The sequence below is a fragment of the Cyrtonyx montezumae genome, unplaced genomic scaffold, assembly GCF_038088225.1.
Source record: "Cyrtonyx montezumae isolate F1298 unplaced genomic scaffold, pur_monq_1.0 scaffold_1, whole genome shotgun sequence".
In the NCBI taxonomy this organism is placed as follows: domain Eukaryota; kingdom Metazoa; phylum Chordata; class Aves; order Galliformes; family Odontophoridae; genus Cyrtonyx; species Cyrtonyx montezumae.
Genome location: NW_027071825.1, coordinates 5263625 through 5288477, shown reverse-complemented (window position 1 = coordinate 5288477; position 24853 = coordinate 5263625). Strand labels below are relative to the sequence as shown.

Sequence of the window (24853 nt, the reverse complement as noted above, 5' to 3'; positions counted from 1 at the left end):
AGCTGGAATTGAGAGGCAAGAATTGGTGTGCCTTTGTTTTTTTGGAATACAGCAAGAAGATCGTGTTCTTGGAGAGATCCTCTGCGGATTTGGTGAAGGTACGGTAGTATGGCATGCTGCAGGCATGGCCAGAACAGGTGGCTTTGTATTTAAACAAGTAGCTCTGCTGCCAGTGACAAACAGCTGTGTTGCTTTCTTGCAAGTATCAGTGCTCTTGGAGCACGTTGTGTTGCAAACAGCATGCTCCTCTTTTTTTACCTAGGGGAAGAAATAGGAAATGTGAGATTTTGGGGCTAACTGTGACTGGAGCAGGTGGAGGGGGAGCATCCTTATGTTTAATATAATACAGGGCTTAGAAAATACGGGAGAGATTGGGTAAATAGGTGTAACATTAAATGTTAGGGCTCCATGTCTGAGACGTTTGTCTTTTCACAACCTTTGTACTCCTCATCCCTGAAGATCAGCTGAAGTGTTTAAAATCGGGGAGTTAAAGAGGAGGAAGATGAAATTCAGGATAAGCTGCGGATCTGTCTGCTCATGGCTAATCCAAACCAGGCCCCCAGGGGATGGGAGGACATTCCCACCTGGAATTCAGATTTGGTGTTGAATGCAGCTAGAATGAAGGATCCAGTAACAGGCAGTGCAGCTGCAATGCAGTGCTAACACACAGACCGCCTCTGCTTCTGTCAAATCCAGCGTGCTTTCTTTTGGCATCTCTCACAGATCTTGCAAACTGCACTGACAAAAAGCAGTGGGAGATTCTTTCTTGCCCAAGTCTTTATATTCAGACTATAGCTGCTTCCTCTTTCCTACTCACATTTTCCCATATGGTTACTTTGGAAAATTCCTCTCCGATTTTGTTGGGAAGTGCAGAAAACTCGTTGGTAGGGGGTTGCCTGTTACTCTCTCTACTTCTGCTGCTCACATCTGAAACGGATCTGGCTTGGAAAGGGGAGACTTGCTCTGAGCTCAGCGCGTGTAACTGACATGGCATGAGCCGAAGGAGCCTGCGGGAGCACGGGAAATGTTCTTCTCCATTCATCTGATCTCTGACAGCAGAGGTGAGTTTCTCAGCACTTCGTTGCTCTAAAAGCTGGATGGTCGGACCTCGTGCAGCAGCCTGCCTGTCAGCCGCGGCTTTCAGGAGGGACGTTCGGTGTAAGTCACAAATTTGCTTAACCTGTTGGTATTGAAGGAGGGGATGTTTTCTCAGCTGTGTGTGTGTCGTGTGAGAATGTCTGTGGAGGGGAACCAACAGATGCAGAGATGAGGTATTTTGAATGCGATTCTGCTGCTTACTGAGGTACTGTAAGCGCTGAGAAGCTACAAGAACTCCTAATGCTTCAGCTCACTTCTTGAAGGGGTCCTTGTGCAGCACTGTGCAGCAGCAAAGTGCAGGAATCAGCGGTGGTTCTGTCTGGACTCAGAAAGTTGCAGCCACAGAAAACCCTGGAGTGCCTTCCAGTGAAACTTCAGTCCGTGGGTGAAAGAGTCTGATCCAAAGCCCCTGACAGCATGGGGAGAGTGCTCTTTCTTTCTAGTGGGTTTTGAGCTACTCCTTTCATAACGTTTCTTAATAAGGCTTTGGATTAGGCTCATGGGAATAAATTTAAATGGGGTGAGTTACTTCAGGCTTTCTTTGAACTGAAAGAAAAAACCTTGCCTGGTTTTACTGCCTGCGCTCCAGATGCAAGCAGATGTTTATGTATCTGAAGCATCTCTCAGTGGCACAGGAGCAGCATTCCCTTCCAAGGCATCACAGCAGCAGCATGCATATTGAAGGCAGTGGGGTGAGATTGTCTCGGCAACTTCCGTGCAATTGATGCAATTTCATGCTAAGTATTTTATTGTCCTGAGCTAGTTTTCATGCTAACCGTGTCAGCTATAGATGTGGAAATGTCAGCATGCAGCAAACAGAGAGCCCGATACTAACTGTGATGTGACTTGCTATGGAAAGCACTGGCATTGTTACAGCAGGGCTGGGCTTGATCTGGATGCAATATTTTTTTTTCCTGTTGGTTTGTTTGTAGACACCTGTAAGAGGAAGTGAAGGGGGGAAATATTTTGTTAGAGATTTGATACATCGTACTTCCTGAGATTATTTTCTGGGATTATTTTCTCTAAGATTTCTGAAATATTTTCTGAGGTTAGGTCACCAAATACTAAGGATTTCACTAATCCACTGTTGGCATACTCATAAGGCCAATTTTGATCTCGCTATTAATATCTAGCTATATTGCCATATAAGGAAAACCATCTGATCTCTGGTGTGTTTTATAAAGGAGATTAATTTCATTACATTCAGCTTTTACAGATATGGAAGCTGTGGAGTAGTGGAGCAGGGTAAGAGGGATCAAGCAAGCAATGTTAAATGCTTAAAATTACACAGCATGTCGGTAGCAAAGACCAGGGCCAAAACAAATCATCCTGCGTCTCAGCCCGGTGCTCTGTCCTGTAGTGTCACCTTCTCCAATTTCTTCAAGTGTAAGTCAGTGTTTGAAGACATTAACTTAAGATTTTCACAACTGTGACTCAGAGCAGATTTCCCCAATGCTTTCCAAGCTCCCAGAGGCTGGGGCAGCCCTGAGGAGTGTCAGCAGGTGCAGGTGGCAAACCCTGGGGCTGCAAAGGAGAGCTTATTTCACACCACAGTCAGGAATCCGTTCCGCTTTTTGACCTCAGAAGTTCAGCCTAAGTAGAAATTGCTCATCACTGTCGAATAATTTTGCAGAGATTAGTAGGAAGGAAAAAAAGCCACGAGTAGCTCTGAGCGCAAATCATGAAGCGTGAAATCAGAGAAGGGCAAGGAACGAGGCAGAGGGCTGGGGGAGGGCCAGCTGGCTGCAGGGCAGATGCTCCATCGCTGCTGCTCGCATCATTTTAACCTGCCGCCAGAAAGGTGAGCGCTGAGCAGCAGCCAGGCCCTGAAGGTCCGGTGGGCACAGTGCAGGCGCGGCAGGAAGCCCATATGGGGCTCAGCAGCTCGGTGCGGGGCCTCGAAAGCACCTGAGGGCACGTGGGGAGAGCGGGAACGTGGCTCCCTCAGCCCGGGGCGGGCGGAGGGATGAAGGCTGGAGGAGGCCTGCGCTGCGGGGGGGGGTCCCGCTTCGGGCTGAGCCCGCTCTCTGTTGCAGGGGCGATGCCAGCCGGCGGCCGGGAGCTGCTGCTGCTGGGGCTGCTGGTGCTGGGCTGTGCCGCCGCCAACGACTTCCCCGACGCTGTGCTGGGGCGAAGGCGGCCACCGGGCCCGGCTCCTGGCTGCCCCCGCGACTGCGGCTGCACTCAGGAAGGCGTGGTGGACTGCGGTGGCATCGACCTGAAGGAGTTCCCGCTGCTGCTGCCTGAGCTGACCAACCACCTCTCGCTGCAGGTACTCGCTGGAGGTTCAGGTTGGATATCAGGAAACATGGCTTTTCCAGAAGCAGTGAAGCAGTGGCACAGGCAGCTTAGGGAGGTGGTGGAGTCACCCTGGAGGTGTTCCAGAGCTGTGGGCAGTATGGGCACAGTTGCAGTAGATGATCTTACAGGTCTTCTCCAACCTTAATGAGCCTCCATATTAAAGTATAGTAAGCAGAGTGTGGCCAGGGGAGGGCCTGAAACATGTCTGAGCCACCCCCCAGGGTCAGGGGCAGTCCCCAGTGAGCACTGCAGCACAGGGTGGTGATTACTGTGATGTTCGGGCAGCCAGTGATGAGCTCACTGTGCTTTAGTCCTTAAACCAACTGCTTGCTGTTTATTGCCCCTATGGGTGATCAATGGATAACATGTAGATTTTGTACAGAGCTTTCCATTCAAGTGCTGTGTAGGTAGAAAAACTGTAATGTCATCTGGCACCTTCCTCAACAGCTCTGTTCCAGGCACGTGCTACCCATGGCTCCTGCCTCTAACACCAAAAGCAGGAAAGCTGCTTTGGAGCAGCAGCTGTTGCTTTCTGTGTATTGGCCTGGCTTCCAGAGCAGCAGGTCCTTTTTCAGTCCCCTAGATGTTAAAACATTCAATTCATAAATGGTCTAAGTGTTACTAAGCTTGTCAATGAAAATCTGATAGTAGTCACTGCTGTCAGTAAAGCCAAAGGGAATGCAATCTGACTCTCTCTGCTTATGATGAGTTCACAGTGGGACGAAAATTCTTTGCATAAAAAAGCAACACTCAAATAGCAGCAGCAATAAACTTGAAGTTCCACGGTGCCAACCTTGTAGCAAATGCTTTGCTGCAACTACAAGGCTGTGGCAAATGGATTATAGGCCTTGCCAGGCATGATACCAGCACATAGCTTGGATATTTGTAGATGGACACAGGCTGCAGAGTTTGATTCAGGTCTTCAAATGCTGCTGGGTTTTGGTGCATTGGTATTACGATCCAAACTTGGCTTCTTATGGAGAGGAAAGCTGTTGACAATGACTTGACATAGTGGGTTCATTTCCAAATTTTATTGAAGTTTACAGCCTGGGTTTAATTGGGAACCTTCTTGGACTACTTTGCTGATGATTAACACTCTCCATTTTCTTAGAACAACCAGATAGAAGAAATCTTTCCAGAAGAGCTTGCTCGTCTTCACAGACTGGAAACTCTCAATTTGCAAAACAACAGGCTGACTTCAAAAGGTAAGGTGGAAGAGCTGGGAAGTGCAGAGGACACCAGCCCTGTGACAGCTGATAGGGAAAGCTGTAAGAAATGGTGGGCTCACTTGGCTGTAATCTATAAGCATCCGACAGATTGTGAAGGCATTTTATCTTCTAAAACATAATACTCAGTGCATAAAAATGCAGCCATACTGAACCAGTGGAGGAGACCTGGCAGCAGCACTGTGTGTTGTGGAGTGAGATGTTATCCAGGAAACTCCCTCCAGTCCCTCAGGCACACTGAGAACCAGAAACGTCTACATGCTGAATGATTTCCTTTTGACTGACCTTGTTTCTTAATCCACTTATTTAGTTCAGTCAGTCACTGCAGTTTAGTCCTGTTCAGTCCTTGCTGAATTTAATATAAATACAAATAACATACACTACAAATAAAGCGAGTTCTTCCCCTTACAAAACATTTTGGCTTATGTAGGCAGGTGTTGCTTCCTAAGTCTAATGTGAGGCCTGACAACTGCCCAGTCAGGACAGCAGAAGGAGTTGGAGTAAATAGTAAGAGAGCAGGATATGCAATACAAAAGATGTAATTGTTCTTAGCTTTCATGACATCCAGTTGCTCTGAGGGCTCCTGCTATCTTTATTACAAAGATAGAGAACAGCTTTGATTGAGAATAAGGACATCTCATGGAACCCAGAGCATATCACTCTTGAATAGCACAAGGAAGAAGTGCTTAATACATTCTGACTTTGATATTATTACCTTTTGGGTGTGACATTTCTTTTACAAACCACAGTGAAACCCTAAGTTTCATGTATGCTTTGACATGGGAAATAGCTTCACCTTTGACTTTTGGTTATCAAAGTGCTAGCTGAAAGTGTCATTTGTGCACTTGCCACTGTGACTGCAATAGTGCCTCAGTGTGATCATCTGGGTGTGGAGCAATTCAGCTGAAAAATAATAATTATTGGGGCTGATTAGCATTGAGCTGGATCAACTCTGATCCTGAGCTGATTACTGCATGGCTATATGGATTGTGGGGATACAGAACGAAAGGGAAGTTAGAACATGCAGCTACTGATGTTATGATGGCAGCCTCATCTTCATAGATCATACTCGTGATCATTAAACAGTCTCAGATTATGCCCTGCCAAAAGAAGCTATCTGCAGATTTCATGTAAAAAGGGACAAAAGAAACTTCTCAGATGGCATGGCTGCTGCAAGCACTGATCATCAGCAGTACAGCAAGTCGACACCTGCTCTGTACATGAATCCTGCCAGAGGGGCTGGCCACCAGCCTTGTCTGCTTAACATCTCTAATGGTTTTACACTGTTCTTAATGCTCTGTTTCATTTTGGTTTTTGCTTTGTTTTGTTTTTTTGTAAAAAAAGCAACCATAGATCTGAAACAGATTGTTTCAGTGCCAATGAAAAATAGTTAAATCTTGTATTAAAATATTCTCTGAGAGAGAAAAATACCCTCTGGTACTCCCAAGCAGAGAGGCAATGGGATGCCAGTGTTCCTGATCAGAATTTTTCTTTTTTTTTTTTTAAGGGCTGCCAGAGGAAGCATTTGAGCATCTGGAGAACCTGAATTACCTGTACTTGGCAAACAATAAGGTAAGAGGCTCACAAGGCTTTCAGAGTTCTCTAGTTGGGTTTGGGAAGCTAACAAGCAGTCTTCAATTCTTTTTAACATATATATCCTCTGTAAGTAAAACTTACCAAAGTGATGTTCTAGTGAAGGTTCATTTAAGGTCAAGGCAAGCAGCGAGTATTACACAAACTTAGAAGGTATACATAACAGTATATCTGCAAAGCTTTGTGCAACTACTGAAAACTTTCCCTTGTGTGTGTGGGCAGAGAGAGTCTGCACTTTAAGTTGCCACCGTTCTCAGTAAGCTTTGGATCAGCTGCACATGTGGCTGGTAGCTGCCAGCATGCAAATAAGCTGTGGGGTAATGGTGCAAGATGTTGCATATGTCATCGGATGAGGCTGGGTGGAAAAATCTGTAAAGAAACACATCCTACTGCTTGTGTATGTGCCATCAAGATCTGCAAAATGCCATCCAGTTTTCCTGGATCCCCATTCTCATTAGGTTTGTTTTGAGGGGATACCCACACGTGGTGAAACTGGGCAGGTAGGAGCTGAATTTCTTTTTTCAATTAGAAGGATCACAAGTGGGAGATACGAGTTGTATGTAATGACAGAAAAACACTTCCCTCCCTGCCAAGGCAAGGAAATGCCTTCTCACATATGTTTGTATCTGAGGGTTCCCATTATGGCTTTCTTTTTCTTTGGTGTTCCCCCTCAGATATTTGCTACAGCAGGAACTAGGATACCACAAAAAATGTATGTGTTGAAACATAAGACAGAGCTTCTTTTGCCTACAAATGCCCTTCCCTTCCTCTCTGTATATACATTTATATGCTTGTCTGTACATATATTTTATTATCCTTTTAAAAATCTGTGACCCTTTGATGTTTCATACGTATACATGTGGCCACACTGAGGTTTGAAGCAGGCCAAGTCACTTCCAGAATCACTCCATGATTTTCTGTATGGAGTTATTGAGAATAGAACCCATTCTTTAGTACAGTAACACTGTGTTCTTTCTTTCAAGCACCATTTCCATATAACAATCTTGGCAGCTAATAACTCCATAAAAAGGAACAAGCCAGACTGTGACTCATATTCCAGAACTTTGCACTCCAGTTTTCCCTGTGTGACAAAACAAAATGTTTGGGGTTTCTGGCTTTACTGCAGAGAGAAAAAAATCCCAAAAGAAAATGCAAACATCAGCGAATGTCAGAACTAGTTATGGTGAGAAGTTGTGGACCCACTAGAATAACACATTTCTTTATAAATCAGAAGCCAGGAGAAACCATATTGGCTTCAAACTGCATCCACTCTGCCCTGGGAAATGCTGCAGATAGAGTAACTACAATGTCTGGAGGAGAGCAGGGAATTGCTGGTAGTTTGCTCCTTGTTTTATGGTTATCTTCACTTGTGATCCCATCAGATATTATCTTTCATTAAATGAACTTGGTTGGAGAAATGAAATACCATAACAGACTAAAGTGGCTTTTGAGTAATAAGTTCTTAATGGATGCAGTAGTTTCCTTCTGAATTTTCATCACACTCATGGTATGTATTAGTCACATCGTAGCTGCAGGAAGCCTTGTTGATAACTGAAGTCTCTCCTACCAAACTGCAGACCACGTCCTGAGCTGTCATTGTTATGTATGGTAAGGTGATTTTGGTGACAGAAGTTTTCACATTTCCAAATACTCCTGAAGAGATAGGGATCCACTTGGATCCAGTACTTTTGTTTATGCCAAAGCTTATGGTAAGCAAAGACATCTGTTTCAAACAAATCATAATGTTTGCATAATTCTTCTAAAGTCGTTGTTTTACTACTTGTTATTAGTGGAGAAACAGTGTCTGCCATATAGAAAGGAAGAATCAGTAGTAAAGCTGCAAGAGGACTGCATCTGCAGGAATCCAGATTGCTTCTTATTAAGCAACATACCAGATGAAGCTACTCAGTCACCTTGGTTTTCCTAAGTTACAGCAATCCAGCATTAATCCTTCAAGCAGTCAGCCACTGGAGATCAATGAATCTCATGACTAAGTGCTGAAATGCCAAGTATGAGTCCTGTGCAAATGAAAAATCTCCTTCAATGAAACTTCTTTTTCTCTTTTCTTTCTTGTGGTTCAGATGTTTCTCATTTCACATATCTGAGCCATTCCTTTTGTTTTGTATAAGTTATGACCCAATAGACTGTGTTTCAGGAGAAAAGCTTTAATGTGCCACCGTATATGAAAATGATTAACTCTGTTTCCTGTTTTTCACTGCTATGTCATGATAGAGACAGTTCTTTCTGAGGTGCTGTCAGACCTTCCTAATCAGATATGGGTACTTCTGCCCACTTCTGTGATCTCCCAGGTCAGGAGGTGACAGACAACCAGTAAATTCACGGAATCAGAAGAATTCAAGGGCAATATTTCCACTGCATACATACACGCTGTCTGGAAATACTGACAGAAGGCACTGACAGATCTTTCTGCTTGTATTTGTCACCACTAAACACTTAGGAAAGCTTAGTGACAAAGGTTAAGGTGAGAAATAGTAAACAATATACTCTCATCTTTTTAAAAATAGGACTGTATTATGAGTCCAGTAGATTACAGGTTTGTGGATATAGTGCCTTGATGCACAGTTGACAAACTAGCACAGAGATATGTAGGCACACTTCAGGAAAATGCATAGCTTAAGGTTTGGGTTAGTTTCACAATAAAGTGTCCGTTCTCTCACATATAATTCATCTTGTAAACATTCTTGTTCCTGTAGTATTATTAACATCCAATTGCTCTTTCACATAGCAGTGCTGTGGGGAAGAGGTTTTGCAGTTTCTAGTAATTTCAAGGTAGAAGGAAGACTTCTACCGTTGCCCAGAGCTCCCAGTCCCGATCTCAAAGCTTTAGGAAACAAAAAAAGAGTCAGTATTTCTGTAGAAGAGTCCTTCAAAGTACTTCAGAGTGTACATGAAGTACTTGATCTGTAGTCTCACTAGTACTATAGTTAACACATGTAACCACAGTAGCACTTGCCTATGCAACTCTGTAGTCTGCTTATGTACTAAAGGCTCCAATTTGTTTCCCAGGGCTTAATCTTCTGGGTCCATGCTTTCCACAGAATTGCCCTCCACCACAAAAGTGCAACCTGTATTCTTGGTTTACAGATGAATAATTACTCCTAGCAGCCATGCAGTGAGGCTAGCTACTGTATTACCCAAACATTCTGTAAAACTAAGCTCTTTAATTGACAGCTTTCACTCCACTGAGTTTTATTCAGATACAGGTGTTCCTAGCACTTTTTTTTATATCACTGATGGAAATAGCAATAGACCAAGAGCAAACAGGTCCTCTCCTACCTCTCTTCAACTGGCATACACATATACCATAATACTGGTATACACGTGAATTGAATTCCCAGCCTCAGAACCAACAGACTTTCTTATGGGAGTAAGTAGTAGGCCAGTGTGAGGTGGGTTGGATTTTTTTGGCTCACCAGACTGAAGAATTATGAACAATAATAAGCATGGCATTTGCTCTCAGAATAACCATTTCTTGACTTATTCCATCAAGAAGAGACAGGACACTTCCAACCAAAACAAACATTCACATATCTTGGAGCAAAGATCTGTCTCCTTCCTGGAGAGATTAGCAAGTGAGGAGAATTTATTTTTTTAACTATTTTTCATTTTTTATGCATCTGTTTCAGAGAAAATAAATATGCAAGTGTTTTGTGGACGGTCAAACACTTGCTTAAAACATAGCATCTAATTGAAATTCATGTTTATATTTCTTTTTCAGCTAACAGTGGCTCCAAAATTCCTACCAAATACCTTGATCAGTGCAGATTTTGCAGCCAATTATCTCACGAAGATATATGGGCTCACATTTGGACAGAAACCAAACTTGAGGTAAGGGACTGGGAACTGAAACATGAGCAGAGTTCTGCCACTGCTTGGAGGTACTTGATAAGTTTAAGAAACTTTCTGGCTAAGCCATTTTATTGCCTACTGATATTTTGGAAGGAAGCTGACTACTTGTTAATCTCAGCATGAAGGATCAGACAAACACATTCCAAGGGCTTCTACAAGCAGCCAAACACTTTTGCATAGATAAAAATGAAGTTGTTTCCATTTTGTTTGTGCTTCAGGAACAGCTTTAGTTTCTCAAAATGTGGATTAATAGTTAAAAATCCACATTTTTTATAATCCATTCTTTAAAAAACTGGAATCATGTTGAGATGCAATACTCAATACATTCTCATGTACTCCACTGTACTAAACCTAACTCAACTATACTCAACTATATTAAAGCTAAGCACAGTAACCTTTCTTCACAAGTGGTTCATACTCCCCAGTCTGGTTTCAGAGGCCACTCTGCTAGCTTCATGTTGTGATTTTGGTAGCTGGAGCCAGTGCAACACCTTTGTCCACCTCAAATTCAGCTGCACATATATACACCTACTGTGAGATACAGTCTTTCCCAAAGGCATTTCAAATAATCTGTTTATATGGACACTGCAGCATCTAAATCCTGCAGAGATCTCGAGCTCTGTTGATAGCAATTTATGCATCCAAATTCGGAAGTGCTTAATAATAGCTGACCCAGTTGAGCTCCTAGAGCCCAATCTTGTGGTGAACTGAAGTACTCTAAGTTCCCTCTGGTTGCCTTGAGAACAGAAGCTGCTCGGTACTTACTAGACCTCTAGTCTCATAAGCTCTCTGTAGCTGAAAAGGCTGAATCAGGCATTGATTTCTGGCAGTATCTCATCACAAAAGTGTTAGATTTATACATGTTCTTCCTTAATCTGACTTACATAAGCTACTGTATTCCGATCTCATATTAAAATTCTTGCACTCTTCAGAAGTGATTTTCACATACTTTCCCACAACAGCACTCATTTTAATCTGAGTATTGATTCATTAATTTCTGAGTTTCTGCCCCCAGGAGAGTTAATGATCTTAGACTCATTATTTGGAAATAACATTTTCAGAAAGGCAAATATTTATGAGTTAGAAGTACAGCTGACCGTGAAAGGTGAACTGTATTTTCATGTTGCTCTGAGCCTCCTGCAGTGTATGATCACACTACTGTGTTTCCATAGTGAGCCTTTCTTTCCTTCCAGAAAAATGCCAAGTTCTCTGCAACTGGTAGAGTCCAAGAACAAGCTGGAAAAGAGAACTTTTGCACTGTACTCTTTTGTATTTTTAACCCTTGTCCATGATTTTAACTGCCTGCTTTATTTTGAGTGCACACAGGAAATGAAGGGATAAAGAAGCATGTAAAATTCCATAATTTCTTATGTTAAAAACAAGTCAAATGAATTTATTTAGCTGTTAAACCAGTGAAAAGCAGCAATTACTTCTTAGGAGTCAGCTGCTTTATACAGAATTAAATCCTGTGTGAGGAAGATAAAATCATTTTCAAAACTGATTGGAGAAACTCTTTGGTAAATATTAAAGATTAAAAGTAAGAATGAAAAGCTAGAAACCATCTTTCTCTAGGTCCCAAAAGTTCATTAAAAAGCAAAACTCCTATAGTTCTGTTCTTTCTGACAGTATTGTTTGCCCTTTTGAATTCTAGGAGTAGAAAACAAACTGTTTCCTGAGGTATTTTGAACCTTCATGGGAGGAGAAAGAATGGAGGGGTATAAAACAGCACTTCCTCAGGAAATCTGCAGACTGATTTTGCAAGTTGAAGAAGCCCAGATTTGACTCCAAATAGAAGTTCAGATTGGAGTTAAGGAGATTTCTTAAGAAGTTAAGATAACTATTAATCTGATAGGATTTCTGACCCTTTTGAGTGAGGCCACAACGCTGACATGTTTCACTCCTCTTAGCCAAATGCAAAGCCAAGTCCAAATGGCAAAACTAAAATTTAGATTTCAGAGGAATGCAGTCCCAGATTTACATTCATTTTCTTGTTAAGAAAGTGAGGCTACTTGTGACATTCTTGTTTAAATCCAGGATGGAATTTAAATAGACCTGAATTTCAAAGAGTATTCAGACCAATCATCTGGTTGTGCATATAGAAATATGCACGAATTAGAGGGCGTGTTTTGATAATAAATCTAATTATCCCAAGGGAAGAAGAATAGACTGAAGTGTAGTTTTTAAACAGCTTTCTTTTGGTAAAATGAACAAACCAATTGAAATATCTGTTTGGCTTCATCGTTTTTTCTTCTGACAGATCTGTGTACCTTCATAACAACAAACTTTCAGATGCTGGCTTACCTGATAATATGTTCAATGGCTCTAATAATGTGGAGATACTCATCATGTCCAGCAATTTCCTGAAATATGTTCCAAAGAATCTCCCTCCAGCATTATACAAATTACATTTAAAGGTAATGACACCAAGGTTTTGTATTCCTTTACAACTGTGACAAAAGTACTGTGTTTGTATGGGATTCAAACTACACAGCCAGGTGATTTTAGTTCACTTGAAAGCATTCCCATGGCCGTTGTCAGTCTCATCTACTGTGCTTTCAACTGTAGCTATTTCCCAGCTCACTACTATTTTGTTCATAAGCAATAGTGTTTTTGCAAAATACTCACAGGGGAAAAAAACCCACTTTGCAGTGTTTTCAGGGGAATGAAAACATGCTGTACATGTAATAGTACCGTTGATCTCTTTCTTGGGAATAATCATATGAGTGCATATTAGTACCAGAAGGTAGATCGTTCTTCATGGCCATCCACTAATTGGACTTCTGGTCAAGGTTGCCACTGATGTTGGTGTTTTTTTCTGTCAGCTGCTTACCCAATAAATATTGGCTGTGCTCACTAATTCCCATCATGGAGACTGCTGTTCCCCAGTATCAGTTATTTTTGGTTGCTACTATATTAGTCAGTGCAGAGAAAGCTTGGATCAGTGAGTCTTCACTGCTACAGCTTCTCCAGCAGTCGTGTAATGCAGAAGTTGTGGTATTATCTAATCTCCAGCGTTCTTAATTCTATGTCATCTGATTTTGATAAAAACACTTCATAATTGTCTGTGCCTAACTTTGTTAACAATGGGAGAGCTGCAGCGATGGGGAATCCTGGTTGTTCGTTCCCGGTGTTGACAGCTCCTTGGATGTCTGTAGACTGAAATCTGTTTATAGAATCATAGAATGGTTTGGGTTGGAAGGGACCTTAAAGCTCATCTAGTTCCAGCCCCCTGCTATAGGTGGGGTCACCACCTACTAGACCAGTTGCTCAGCACCTCCCTCAGCCTGGCCTTGAGTGCTTCCAGGGAGGGGGCATCCGCGACCTCGCTGAGCAACCTGTTCCAGTGTCTCACCACCCTCAAGATAAAGGATTTCTTCCTAGTATCTAGATTAAATCTACCTCCTTCCAGTTTAAAGCCATTTCCCCTTGCCTGTCATTTAACTCGACACAGTTAACTGAACACAACAGTGAGAAACAGGAAACTGATTAAAAGAGTACCTGTAGGTGTGACAGGTCTTTTTCTTTCACTCTTCACTGTGATATGCAGCCATGTCTCTCTGTGACAGTATCCACTGTTGGGGCCATGCCTAGTCTAGTCTGCTGCTCACGTTATTGCTTGTACCTGAAGGGTGGGAAATCTAACAAATTCTGTTTTGGTATTTTATGCATACCTTTATAGTCCTACAGTTTCTGTATGGGGTTCCTGAATGGAATTTAATTTTGTATTTTGCTCATGACTTTTGGCTGGCTACTCAAAAGCAACGCTAAGGCAATAGGAGTAATCACTTCAGAATCTACATTGCAGGAACTGTGCCTTTTCAAATGTCTAACACTGGAAGGATGGCTGGCTCCCAGCTTCCAAACTCGTTGTTCTTCATGGTAAAATCTGCCTTAGAACATCCAGAAATTCTGACAACAGAGAAAACTACAGAGCTTGCTTGCCTTACATTGTAGATTTGCACATAGGTATGAGGACTGTATGAATACAAAATGAAACCTGCCTGGAGTGTCAATCCATAACTTCTTAGCCTAAAAATATTCAACTGGAAATCAGTAAGAGGTTGTGATACTTTTATCTAGTATTTGTACTTCTTCCTTAGGCAGAATTAGAGCATCCTCTGAAACATGTAATGTCTAGCTCTTTTGAAATCTAACTGCCTGGTAATAGTTGAGCAGAGCCTGTGTGTCCTATGTTGTTTCATACTGAATAACGTGCAATGTGCTTCTGATGACTCTAGAACAACAAGCTAGAGAAGATTCCCAAAGGAGCCTTCAGTGAACTTACAGGTCTGCGGGAGCTGTACTTACAGAATAACTACTTGACTAATGAAGGAATGGACAATGAAACTTTCTGGTGAGGCTCAGACCCGTAGTTTGCACCTGTGTCTGTGTCCATCTGCCTCCTCTGGTATAGTAGTACATCTACAGAAGAAAGTGTATCTATTTACAACTACACTTATTGAAAACTGTGCTACGTTATGCGTTCCTCTGCTAGGACTAGATGAAAAGAGGTGGATTCAGGTACTGTCATTGAAAAGCAGAGGTCTTAGTGAGTGGTTTGAATTCACACACCAGTGTGCTATTACACAGAAAACGGACACTGAATATCAGACTGCATCACTCCTTGACTGCTGCAGACCCAATCACAGGAGGTGCTAATTGTCCTCTTAGAAAAGCCAATCGCGAGCAATGGTGCAGGCTGCTCTGTATCCCATTGTGCAGGGACTGCTAGAATAAGAGGGAATGTAATGGTGTTGCTCAATAACCAGATGGCTGCAAAAGTTTTTTTACAAACTGGTACAACTGAACAACTTTGACTGTCCTAAATATACCCTTTGCTTCTGCTTGCACTGTGTGCTGCCCTAGTTCTACCTGAAAATCCAGACCACACAATCTGTCCTGCCTATGACTTGCCATCAAATCTGTAAACTTTTCTGATCTCTAAAAATGGAAAACTTTATCTCTCTTCTCCACAAACCACTCCCATAAACCTTTCAGAGTAATTTACCTTAGTTCTGCTGTGTCACCCTACAGGTAATGCTGGACATAACATTTCTGTTAAGATTTTGATGAGCACAGTACAGTGGCAACAGCTCAGGCAGCAGTCACTGGGGGTAGATATTACTCTGCTGTACAGCACAGCCTAATGCTATTGGAGATGTACTCAGGCTAGGGAAGCATTACAGATTGCAGCAATCAACTGTTCTGCCCAGAAAGTATATTTGTTCATTCAGACTATACTTGGAGATCTCTGAACAATAGCGTAGTAAACAGTAAGTACTGTCTGTTAGTTCTTGTATTTCCTGAAAGCTTTCTGGTCATCTGCAGTGGGTTATGTAGTGCCATGGAGATTACAGCCTCCTCCCAGGAGTGCCTCAGTCTTGGCATGTCACACCACTGATCTACATCCAGTTGGTATAAGTGGCTGGTCTGAGGATTTATTTTAGCTTCAACTGAGTCTATGGAATCCAGATTCAGTAGCTTACACAAAGCAGATCTACCCCTGACTCACTTCCATAATACTGGAGGGTCAGGAGAAGTTCAGTGTCTTAGTCTGGGACACTGAATTAGCCTTTCTAATTTTCATTAGAGTAACATTTCATCATCTCAAAAGCAGGCCTACCTTTCAGTTTAAATATACAATTTCAGAGAGACAAAAATTATTCAGGCTGTTCCTGTGAAACTGGGAGCAAAATGATTCTGTGCTTTAGTGGTGTTTTCACTGTATCTTTTTGTGGTGTGTGCACTTAAAATTGTTGTGTAGCTGTTTGTAGAGGCAAATGAGAGAACATTAAACTGCAAAACTGGTGTCTGAGCTGAGCCAGGTGGCAGGGTTTGAATATCTGTGGGCTCTAGCAAGTTCTCTTGCTAGTGTGCTTGAGGAGCAATGGCACTGCTTAGTCCTGTTGCCTAATGGCAGCGTGGGAGCTCCATTTTATCAAGGAGCATTTTTACATCAGTCATATAATGGAATGAAAAAAGGACAGTAAACAAGGGAGCTATGCCAAGGAACAAGACTCTAAAGCAAAAACTGTAAAATCCTAGGGAAGGTTGATTATTGTTTCACCTTGCAGAGTCTAAATGGAAAATGTTTTCTTTCCTGCTTTCCCAAGGAAACTGTCCAGTCTTGAATATCTGGATTTGTCCAGCAATAACCTCTCACAAATCCCAAGTGGTTTGCCTCGAAACATCGTCCTCCTTCACCTGGAAAAGAATGCAATTAAGGTGATTGGCAGAGATGTCCTGACCCAAATTAAGAACCTCGAGTATCTCCTGCTCCATAATAACAAATTAAAAGCCCGAGGTATTCACCCATCAGCCTTCCAGGGCTTGAAGAAACTGCACACCGTCCATCTGTACAACAACCTCCTGGAGAGGATTCCCAGTGGGCTGCCTCGACGAGTGAAAACACTCATGATCCTTCATAACCAGATTTCAGAGATTAACAGGAATGACTTTGCTACCACTTACTTCCTTGAGGAGCTGAACCTGAGCTACAATAAGCTCAAAAGTCCCCAGATCCATCGGGAGGCCTTCCGTAAACTGAGGCAACTAAAGTCCTTGGATCTTTCTGGGAACAACCTCAACACAGTGCCCTATGGCTTTCCAAAGAACTTGCAGGTTCTGAAGCTGAAGGAAAATGAGATAAGTGACATCCCAAAAGGGACTTTATCTGGGATGACAAAACTGCGGGAACTGTATCTGAGCAACAATAAACTGAAAGTAAACTCAATCTATTCAAGAGCGTGGAGGGAGCTCAGCAGTCTCCAGGTAGAAACATCACCTTCTGTTATTGTGATCGTAATACTAATGTCCTTGTCTGTCTGCCTAAGCCAGTTTGTGTAGCACCAGTACTTGCTTTGCTTGGAGCGTGTGTTTTGGGCTTGCATTTTAAGTGCCACATGCTCTGTTTTAAGCAGCTGAAAGGTTGTGCTGCTGTGCCAGAGGTGAGTACCTCCCACTGCTGACCAGAGTGGTGGTCCACCATGCACTGCTAATTCTGGGAAATGTCAAGACATTTTTGTTTCTCAATCCTAATGCTGTCCTTTATTTTCAGCTAAACATTAATGAATGTTGTCATTAAAACTGAAACTGTCTTTCAAATAGCTTGTCTTCCAAAAGATCTGAAATCAGCTCTGAGGAGAGACGGCAGGAAGGAGGAATGTATAAACAAAACCACTCTTAATTCTCAAGGTCCCCCACATCAGCTTATAGTCAGGCAGGCCAAGCTACAGGATTTAGCAGCTCAGCTGGCTAAGGCACCTGGATAGCAGTTAGGAGGTCTGGATTCAATCAGCAGTCTCATCATTTGCTTAATTGTTCGAGAAAGTTAAACACAAACCATAAGGCATTCAGGAACAATTTCATTTGTGCTGTGCAAAATGACCTTTCAGAATTGTTACACTGGCTGAAGAATTTGTCTGCGCTTCCTTTTGAGTAACAGCCTGTTTCCTGAAGTAAAAGGCATTACCTGTGTCATCTGGTAACCATCTAGGATGCCTACAGTTAGGTCACTGTACAAGCAAAATTTGTACATCTGAGAGCAGATAAGGGATAAAAGATGTGGAGTGTATGTTTTACTGGCCCCCAGTGTGTTTTCAGACAATGTAAACATTTATCTGTGCTAATGTTTTCTGTTGTCCTGGAGCTTAATTTTTCAGTTAATGTAAATCAGCAGAATAATAATAGCATCTGTAGCACTGTTGCTTTGCATGAGCTGTAGATTTAGTTGATGATTCCAGTTATATATTTTGCATTTGTTTGGTGCCTCAGTGGTGTGTGTGCAAATGTATCAGAGACAGAATGTAGTTGGAAGATGCTGAGGAGAATAATAGATACTGGCTCCATTCAACTTAGTGAAATGCAACCATTGTCACCTGTCTTTTTATGCTCTACACTAAAATAGGTCATGAGACCTATCACCAACTTTAGCTATTGGTTGGCATTAAAAAATTACAGGTCTGCCTTCTTGAAAAGCCTGATTCATTGCAGTTTCACATCACTTTTCTGCTGCTGTCACTCCTTTGTAGTTGGTGTCAAACCAGAGTAATGCCTTGCAGAAGCAAACGCTGGCCCTTCAGCTGCACCTACCCCTCAGCAAACCCCACTCATACTAAACAGGATTAAGATAATAGCATGTATGCAAGATGCTGTTAAACTAACAGTCTTTTTGTTTCTTTTGCTGTGCCTTTTTCTTGAGCAGCCTTACTGCTTGTTAAGTATTTCCATAATTGTATGTATTAATCATTTTTCACCACAAAGGGCTTAACTCTGCAATAGGTTAATGAGTTGGTGTGCTGGAGATTTGACAAATAACAATCAGGTCTAAGATTCTGATTGTGCAAGTACTTAGCATGCTGTCCAGTCCACACTGTTACCATGGAAATCACTGAAGGCTGCAATTGCAAACCAAGGTATTTGCATAATTGCTTGCCAGACTGGAATTATGTTGAGAATAAGAACAATAAAATCATGACAATCATCTGCAGATCTGTAACCAAATAACGCACCTAGCATGACAGCTTGGAAAGTGCTATAACTCAATAACAAAACACCTATTTTAATCAATTTCTTCACTGAAAACTTTTCAAAGAAAGTGTCATGACCTGTAGTCCTGATGTCTTTGTACATGGAACTATGTTGGAGTATTTCCAGGTGTTTTTATATGTGATTTTACCTAACATCAGCATAGCTAGTGAAGCATTTGCAATGGCAGCTTCCAAGGAATTCTCAAACATGTCTGAAACCTGGTCTGCCTTTAATTCACTGTATGTAGTCATGGGCTGAAGCCTAAGGACAGAGATAAAGAAATGTTGGGACCGTTTAACACAACAGCATGCATGGCATGTCTTGTGATGTTAAGTGGTAGCATAAGAGAGCAGAATTGCAGCAGCTGCCTTTACCTTGATGCAAATTAGATTAACTCAGTTTATGCTACAGTAAACTTCAGTTTTCCACTATGAACTCAAATTGGAACCTTTCTGCACGGATGACACCCTTCAGTTTCCACTGTGCACACAGTGTTTGTTCTTTTCCTGACCTCACCAGTAGGAAAGGTTTAGTGAGCAGACTCACTGAAGTAATATCTGAAAAATAATGCTTGTTTCCAGATGACCTTCAAACACAAATCCTGGATAAAGCTTTACGTAATCATCACAATTCTGTACTGTTATCATCTTAAGGTTTTTTGTAAGTGCACATACATGTGCATTATACACATATGAATGTTTGTGTATGCATGTGTATATATACAAAAAAAAAAAAACAGTGGATGACATTGGGAAGGAGAGGTGTGTGTATACAGCCAGCTTTTGAAAGCTCATTTATTGTTAAACCTCTGTTTTTGGAGTGTTGCTAATATTCACATTCAATTGTTTATTTAACCCCTTGTTGTCTCTTCCTTGCAGTCACTAGACATGGCTGGAAACCAGCTGACTTCTATCCCATCAGGCCTGCCAGAATCTCTGGAGTATCTGTATCTTCAGAACAACAAGATCACAGTTGTTTCAGAGAACGTTTTTGAGTCCACACCCAAACTAAAGGGAATTTACCTCAGGTGAGGTCAGGTTTTTACTTCAACACACAAGATTATTTTTTTTAATCCGCTTTGTCGTTGCTTACGTTTTTGAAATTATTTAAAATTTTAACTCTCTAATAAGCATCTTTGTTTTATAGAAATTTGATGAAGCTGTGTTCATCTGCTGAGGAAAGACGTGGATACACAAAATGTGCTCTTCAGAGAGCTTTTCCTTTCTGTGTTTATGAGAATGGATTAGGCATGTTAGGAATTCTGGGAAGTTAATGTTTAACACTGTCTCGTATTCCAGTATTCAGACTGAAGCTTTATAGCTCAGTTATAAGACTACAGCTCTGCCTGTGTCTGCTGGCCCTGGCTTCTCATAGTGTACAAAGACCTCCTGTCATGAGACTAGCATGACTAATCTTGAAGTTCTGATAGTTTTGTCAGAAACAGATGCCAACATTATCAATTGTCACAAATGTGACAGTTATGCAACTAAATTTAGAAAGCTTTTCAGTTGTTTTTTTCGTACTCTGTCACTTGGATGAGGACCTTGTTTGTTAAACTGTGTTTTACAGGTGGCAGATGCTAACCTTTTTTACACCAAGTGTAAACTCACAATGAAGTAGTCGATTTAAGGAGAGTTACTAAGGATTTATAACACAAGAAAGGTAGCCAGGATCTGTCCTAGTAATATATTCAATTTTAATCGAACAGAACATTAATGAAAATAGTGCTTAGATGTAACTTAAGAAACTCTACAGAATATGTGATTAAATCGATCCCATGGCTGTGTTCAAAAGGCCTGAAGTACCTTTCAGCACAGGACTAAACAAAGCCTTGTTTTATCTGTATGCAACAACACTGTTCTACAATTCAGAATCATACCTTTTTGGATGAAAGGTTTCATACCAAGGAAATAAAATTAAAAATCTGATGTAAATTAGAGCAGTCTGTCTATTCAGCTGCTCACACTTATGGGATTTTTGTGAGTGCTTGGACACAAACCAAAAGCCACATACCACATTCTATATTCCTATATAAAGAGAAAAAGGAAATTTGAAGAACTGCTTTTTGCTAACGTATTTAGGAGGCAACTCCACCCAAGTTAAGCTGCATTTCCTAATGGGAGGCTATTAATCCCTGTAATAGTGTGAAACAGTAACAAACATCTGGAATATTAGACAAAATACAATGTTAAGCATGTTCAAGAGTAAGAATGAAGCAGGAAATGTGAGGGGTTCTGAAACCGCAGAGTATTTTACTTACGTTTTTTTGGAAAACAAAGTAACAGATGAAAAGTTTCTGCATGTGTTTCTAAGGGGATACTTTGTACCAACATTTCATGTATTGCGGGAGAATAATTCAACTGTCAAGGGATGACATGGAATCTTAAGAAAAGCAAGTTGCACTTTGAGATGTGGGCAGTGGAGCAGCTGCCTTTCCTGCCTGGGAAGGAGAACGCAGTATGCCAAGGAAATGTATTGGAATTCCTCCCCCACAAATTCTATGATTTTTTCCTTGCAGAATACAGTTGAAGAGGTGGTAACAAGGGCTAGGGCTGAGGTTTTCTGAGAGCTTGAGTAGTGGACTAGAATTCAGAGGGAGACGCTTAGCATTTCCTAGTATCTTCCTGAAGGGTCCTTTGCAGTGATACCTAGTGCTGACAGAAAGCTTTGTTCAGTCACTGCATTTGCCTGCTGCATAATCCGTACCTACTTTCCTTCTCTTTCTGTCCAGAGGAGTCAGTACTCTGTTTGCAACTCATTGTGTCCAGAGGGAAAAAATAATGAGGGATCTGGAGGGGGGAACATTGGTTTTGAGCTTTGACTTTTTATTGTCAGCCAGGACCCCTCACACACTGTTGGGACACTTGAAAGATAATTATCATACCCTATTCATTGTCTCAAAATTCAGTTCTGCACATGAATAAATCAATGCCAGTGTTTTAGCAGTTGTGCTTTCTATACAAAGGCTGGCATTTCTAAGTGCTGTTGCATGCCACTGTAAAGTTAGAGTAACTGCAGAATGATTTCCTCCTAGTCTCCTCTCATTTCTCTGTTGGACATGGAAATGGGCTTATTTTAACAGGAGGGTCTTTTTCTTGTTTGCTTAAAGGTTTAATAAGATTGCAGTCGGAGCACTGAAGGTAAGTACCTTCCAAAGTCTACAGCACTTACAAGTACTGGATATTGAAGGGAACCTTGAATTCAGCAACACTTCAAAGAACAAGGATGACTCGGAAGAAGAAGATGAAGAAGATGAGGAAAACTGAGATAAAATGTGAACTCACGCAGGCACACCATGTGGAAGGTAACAGCTGAAGTTTAGTTAAATCACAGACTCAGTTCTTAGACTCTTGTGTAAATAATTTCGATTTATAAGTATGATTGAAACTTAACAAGGAGTTGTCTGAGCCGTGTGTTCAAGCACCTTTGCCTAAATGTGACCAGGAACTGCAGAAAGAAGGCTGAAAATACATGAATTTTAAAATGAAACAATCAGTAGAGATCTTTATTTTATTGGAGGCAGGGGACTTCTCATAGTGGCTCCTGCTTATAAGCACAGAGATACAGTAGATAAAGATGGTTGTCTTTATTTACCAGCTCTGTGTTTTTTCTTTCTTCTTTTTTATTTTTAATAAAGCTATTTCATGATATTATTAAGTAGCTAGTTGAAAAGGAAAACAAAGAACAAACTGCAAAGTTTAATGATGCAGAAAACCATGTGAGCTGAAAGTGGATTAAAAAAATTAAGACAAATAAATAAAAGGAGGATAAACCCATCCGTGTCTGTTAAACATGGCACTAAGCAGCAACATCTATTTTAGGCAACCCTTAAATTACTGACCACTGGAGTGTGTAGGAAGGTAGAACTATACTTGGAATATTTCTTATGGAAAGAATATCCACTTCAGGTCACTTTTGAAGACAGTGTGCACTGTCTTATGGATTGATGCCTGGTTCAGGATAGCCATGCTTAAGTTCTTAGAACAGCCTATAATTTGCTACTGGTAAGTCGTGGCAAGGATACACTGATCACTTCACCCAGATTTACTGACAAGCCTCTGGGCTGTTACAAATTGTGATTGCTGCTAACTTTAATTCCAGACTGGTAATCCTGAAGTTAAGGTCTCAATATTTCATGACCAATCTGGCCAGCCACCCTTTTGTTTTCAAATTCAAAAGAAATATTGAGGAGAAATTGGTCTTTGAAGAGTTTTTCTTATTTTTCCATAAGAAAAGCCATCTCTTCAGTCTTTCATGTTTAAAAGTGATGATGAGGTTCAAGATAGTACTGTCTACTTCTGAGGAGTTAAACTCCATGTCTTTGAAATTGAAATAAATGTTTAAGCTTGTCCCAAATCAACATTTTGCCATGGAGAGTAAATCAAGGGTTTGCCAGGAATAGTGCTTATTCACTGAAAAAATGATGAGGATTGAAAAGGACAAAAGTCCTTTCAGAAAGTCAAACAGTAGACCTCCAGGCTAGGCAATGTCAAACCTCTGTGAGAAAAATAAATAAATAATATGTAATCTAATATAACTATTAGAATATATACAGCTTTATCAGCACATCCGTGGTTTGGAGCACGTGAAACTTTGGCAGATACTAAAGTTAACCTGCTGTGAGTTCTGTATTCTGTTATGTTACTGATTTTGTTTTTCTCTTGTTTTGCAGCAAAGCATATGGAAACCTACATATATGTCTATGTGTATATATCTATATAGATATATAGAGAACACTTAGCAGAATGTGCAATGAATTATACAGAAACTGTCGTGGCACTGGGCCAGGCTTATGGAAGACAGTGTGTTGCAGTGCCTTATTCAGGGAGAGACCCTGAATGCCTTTCCAAAGCTTCCAAATCATCTTATACAAGACCCAGGATCATAAGGGATTGCTTTGGAACTCACAAAAGCTGGCTTTTGTTTCTTGTTTCTCTTTCTTCACTGTTTCCATCTGTAATAACAATATGGGACTGTTTTGAACACAAGCCTTCAAATGCTGTTCTTGTCACTGCATTTTAAGTGAACTATGTATTATGCTTCTTTTCTTTTCTTGCATCCCAAAGAAGCTGTTGTTGATCAGATGAGATGGATATTTGCAGCAGTTTCATGTGTGGAGCAGGACATGAAACATTTGAGTCATCAAGCAGCAGTAATAAGTCTGGATAAAACTATTCCTCTGTTATAACAATGTGTATATTTGGATGAGAAAAACAAAATAAGGCTGGATCCCATAATATTTTATCTCTACTGCTACTGCCTGCAGTATATGCCTGTTTTAGAAAGTTTTAAAGATAAAACTATTGCTCTTATGAATATATATATATATATATATATAAACCCTATGTCTACATTCCAAAGTTTTGGTATAGTTTGTGCCTTATTGTTGTTTGAACATGTGGCAGTTGTGTGAAAGTCTCACAAGATATGTCCAGAAGACTTAATATCAGTATGCAGTATGATATATGCAGCAGAATATCTTATATATTGTATGTCATTTATGTTAAGAGTCAGAAGGGAGACTAATGAAGCAAAAAAGATGAGTGGAAACTGTTAAGTGTCAACAGAAATTTCTTCGTTTATTTCCAGTCATGTGACAGTACTTGTTCTCGTAACCTCTTAACTTGAAACCTCACTGTTGAGTATTTTCAGCTCCTGTCCAAATTATGGAAAATAAAGAAACAAAGGAAAAGAAGATTTACAGAGGTATTGGGATGGCAGGTTTCCTTTTTGTTTATAATAGCCTTCGTCTGAGGTGGCTAATGTGTTTGAGGAAATGCTCTTTTCTTTTGAGGATTTCTGATTGAACACATGTTGTTTTGCATGCTGTATTCCAGGATTTACTTGGAAACAGTTGGCCTGCTTTTTAACCAGCTGTTTTTCTTGATGGAGAAAGCTTAATTCCACACTCTCCCTTTGGGGTCATGTAGCACATGACAGTAATTTCAAGCTGATATTTTCTTAGACAATTTAAGATGGCCATAAGTCATAGAAGGAAAGATTAATTACTGAAGAAAAGCCAACCTCAAACTTGGCCCTGAACGATTACAAACAAAAAAACAACGACAAACCAGACAAACACATTTTTGAATATCATCTATACAGATGGACAATAAAATAGTGTTCTGAATTTTGGGATAGATTTGTATGTGAAATATTTACAGAATGTAGTTCAATTCAGTGGGTAATTGCTAGTGGCAAACCCCAGTGGAAAGTTTTGCTAGTCTTCGGTGAAA

General features: G+C 41.0%; 1 protein-coding gene across 1 annotated transcript; it reads left to right on the top strand.

Moving 5' to 3' along the window:
• The first annotated feature begins 460 nt into the window (after nt 1-460).
• Nucleotides 461-24853, top strand: PODN (podocan). The gene is made up of 11 exons (XM_065738710.1): nt 461-1061; nt 3135-3370; nt 4511-4604; nt 6133-6197; nt 9958-10067; nt 12346-12502; nt 14327-14442; nt 16202-16859; nt 19496-19644; nt 21727-21921; nt 23290-24853. The coding sequence occupies exons 1-10, from the start codon at nt 1025-1027 to the stop codon at nt 21881-21883; spliced, it is 1779 nt and encodes a 592-aa protein (XP_065594782.1). The 5' UTR covers nt 461-1024; the 3' UTR covers nt 21884-21921; nt 23290-24853.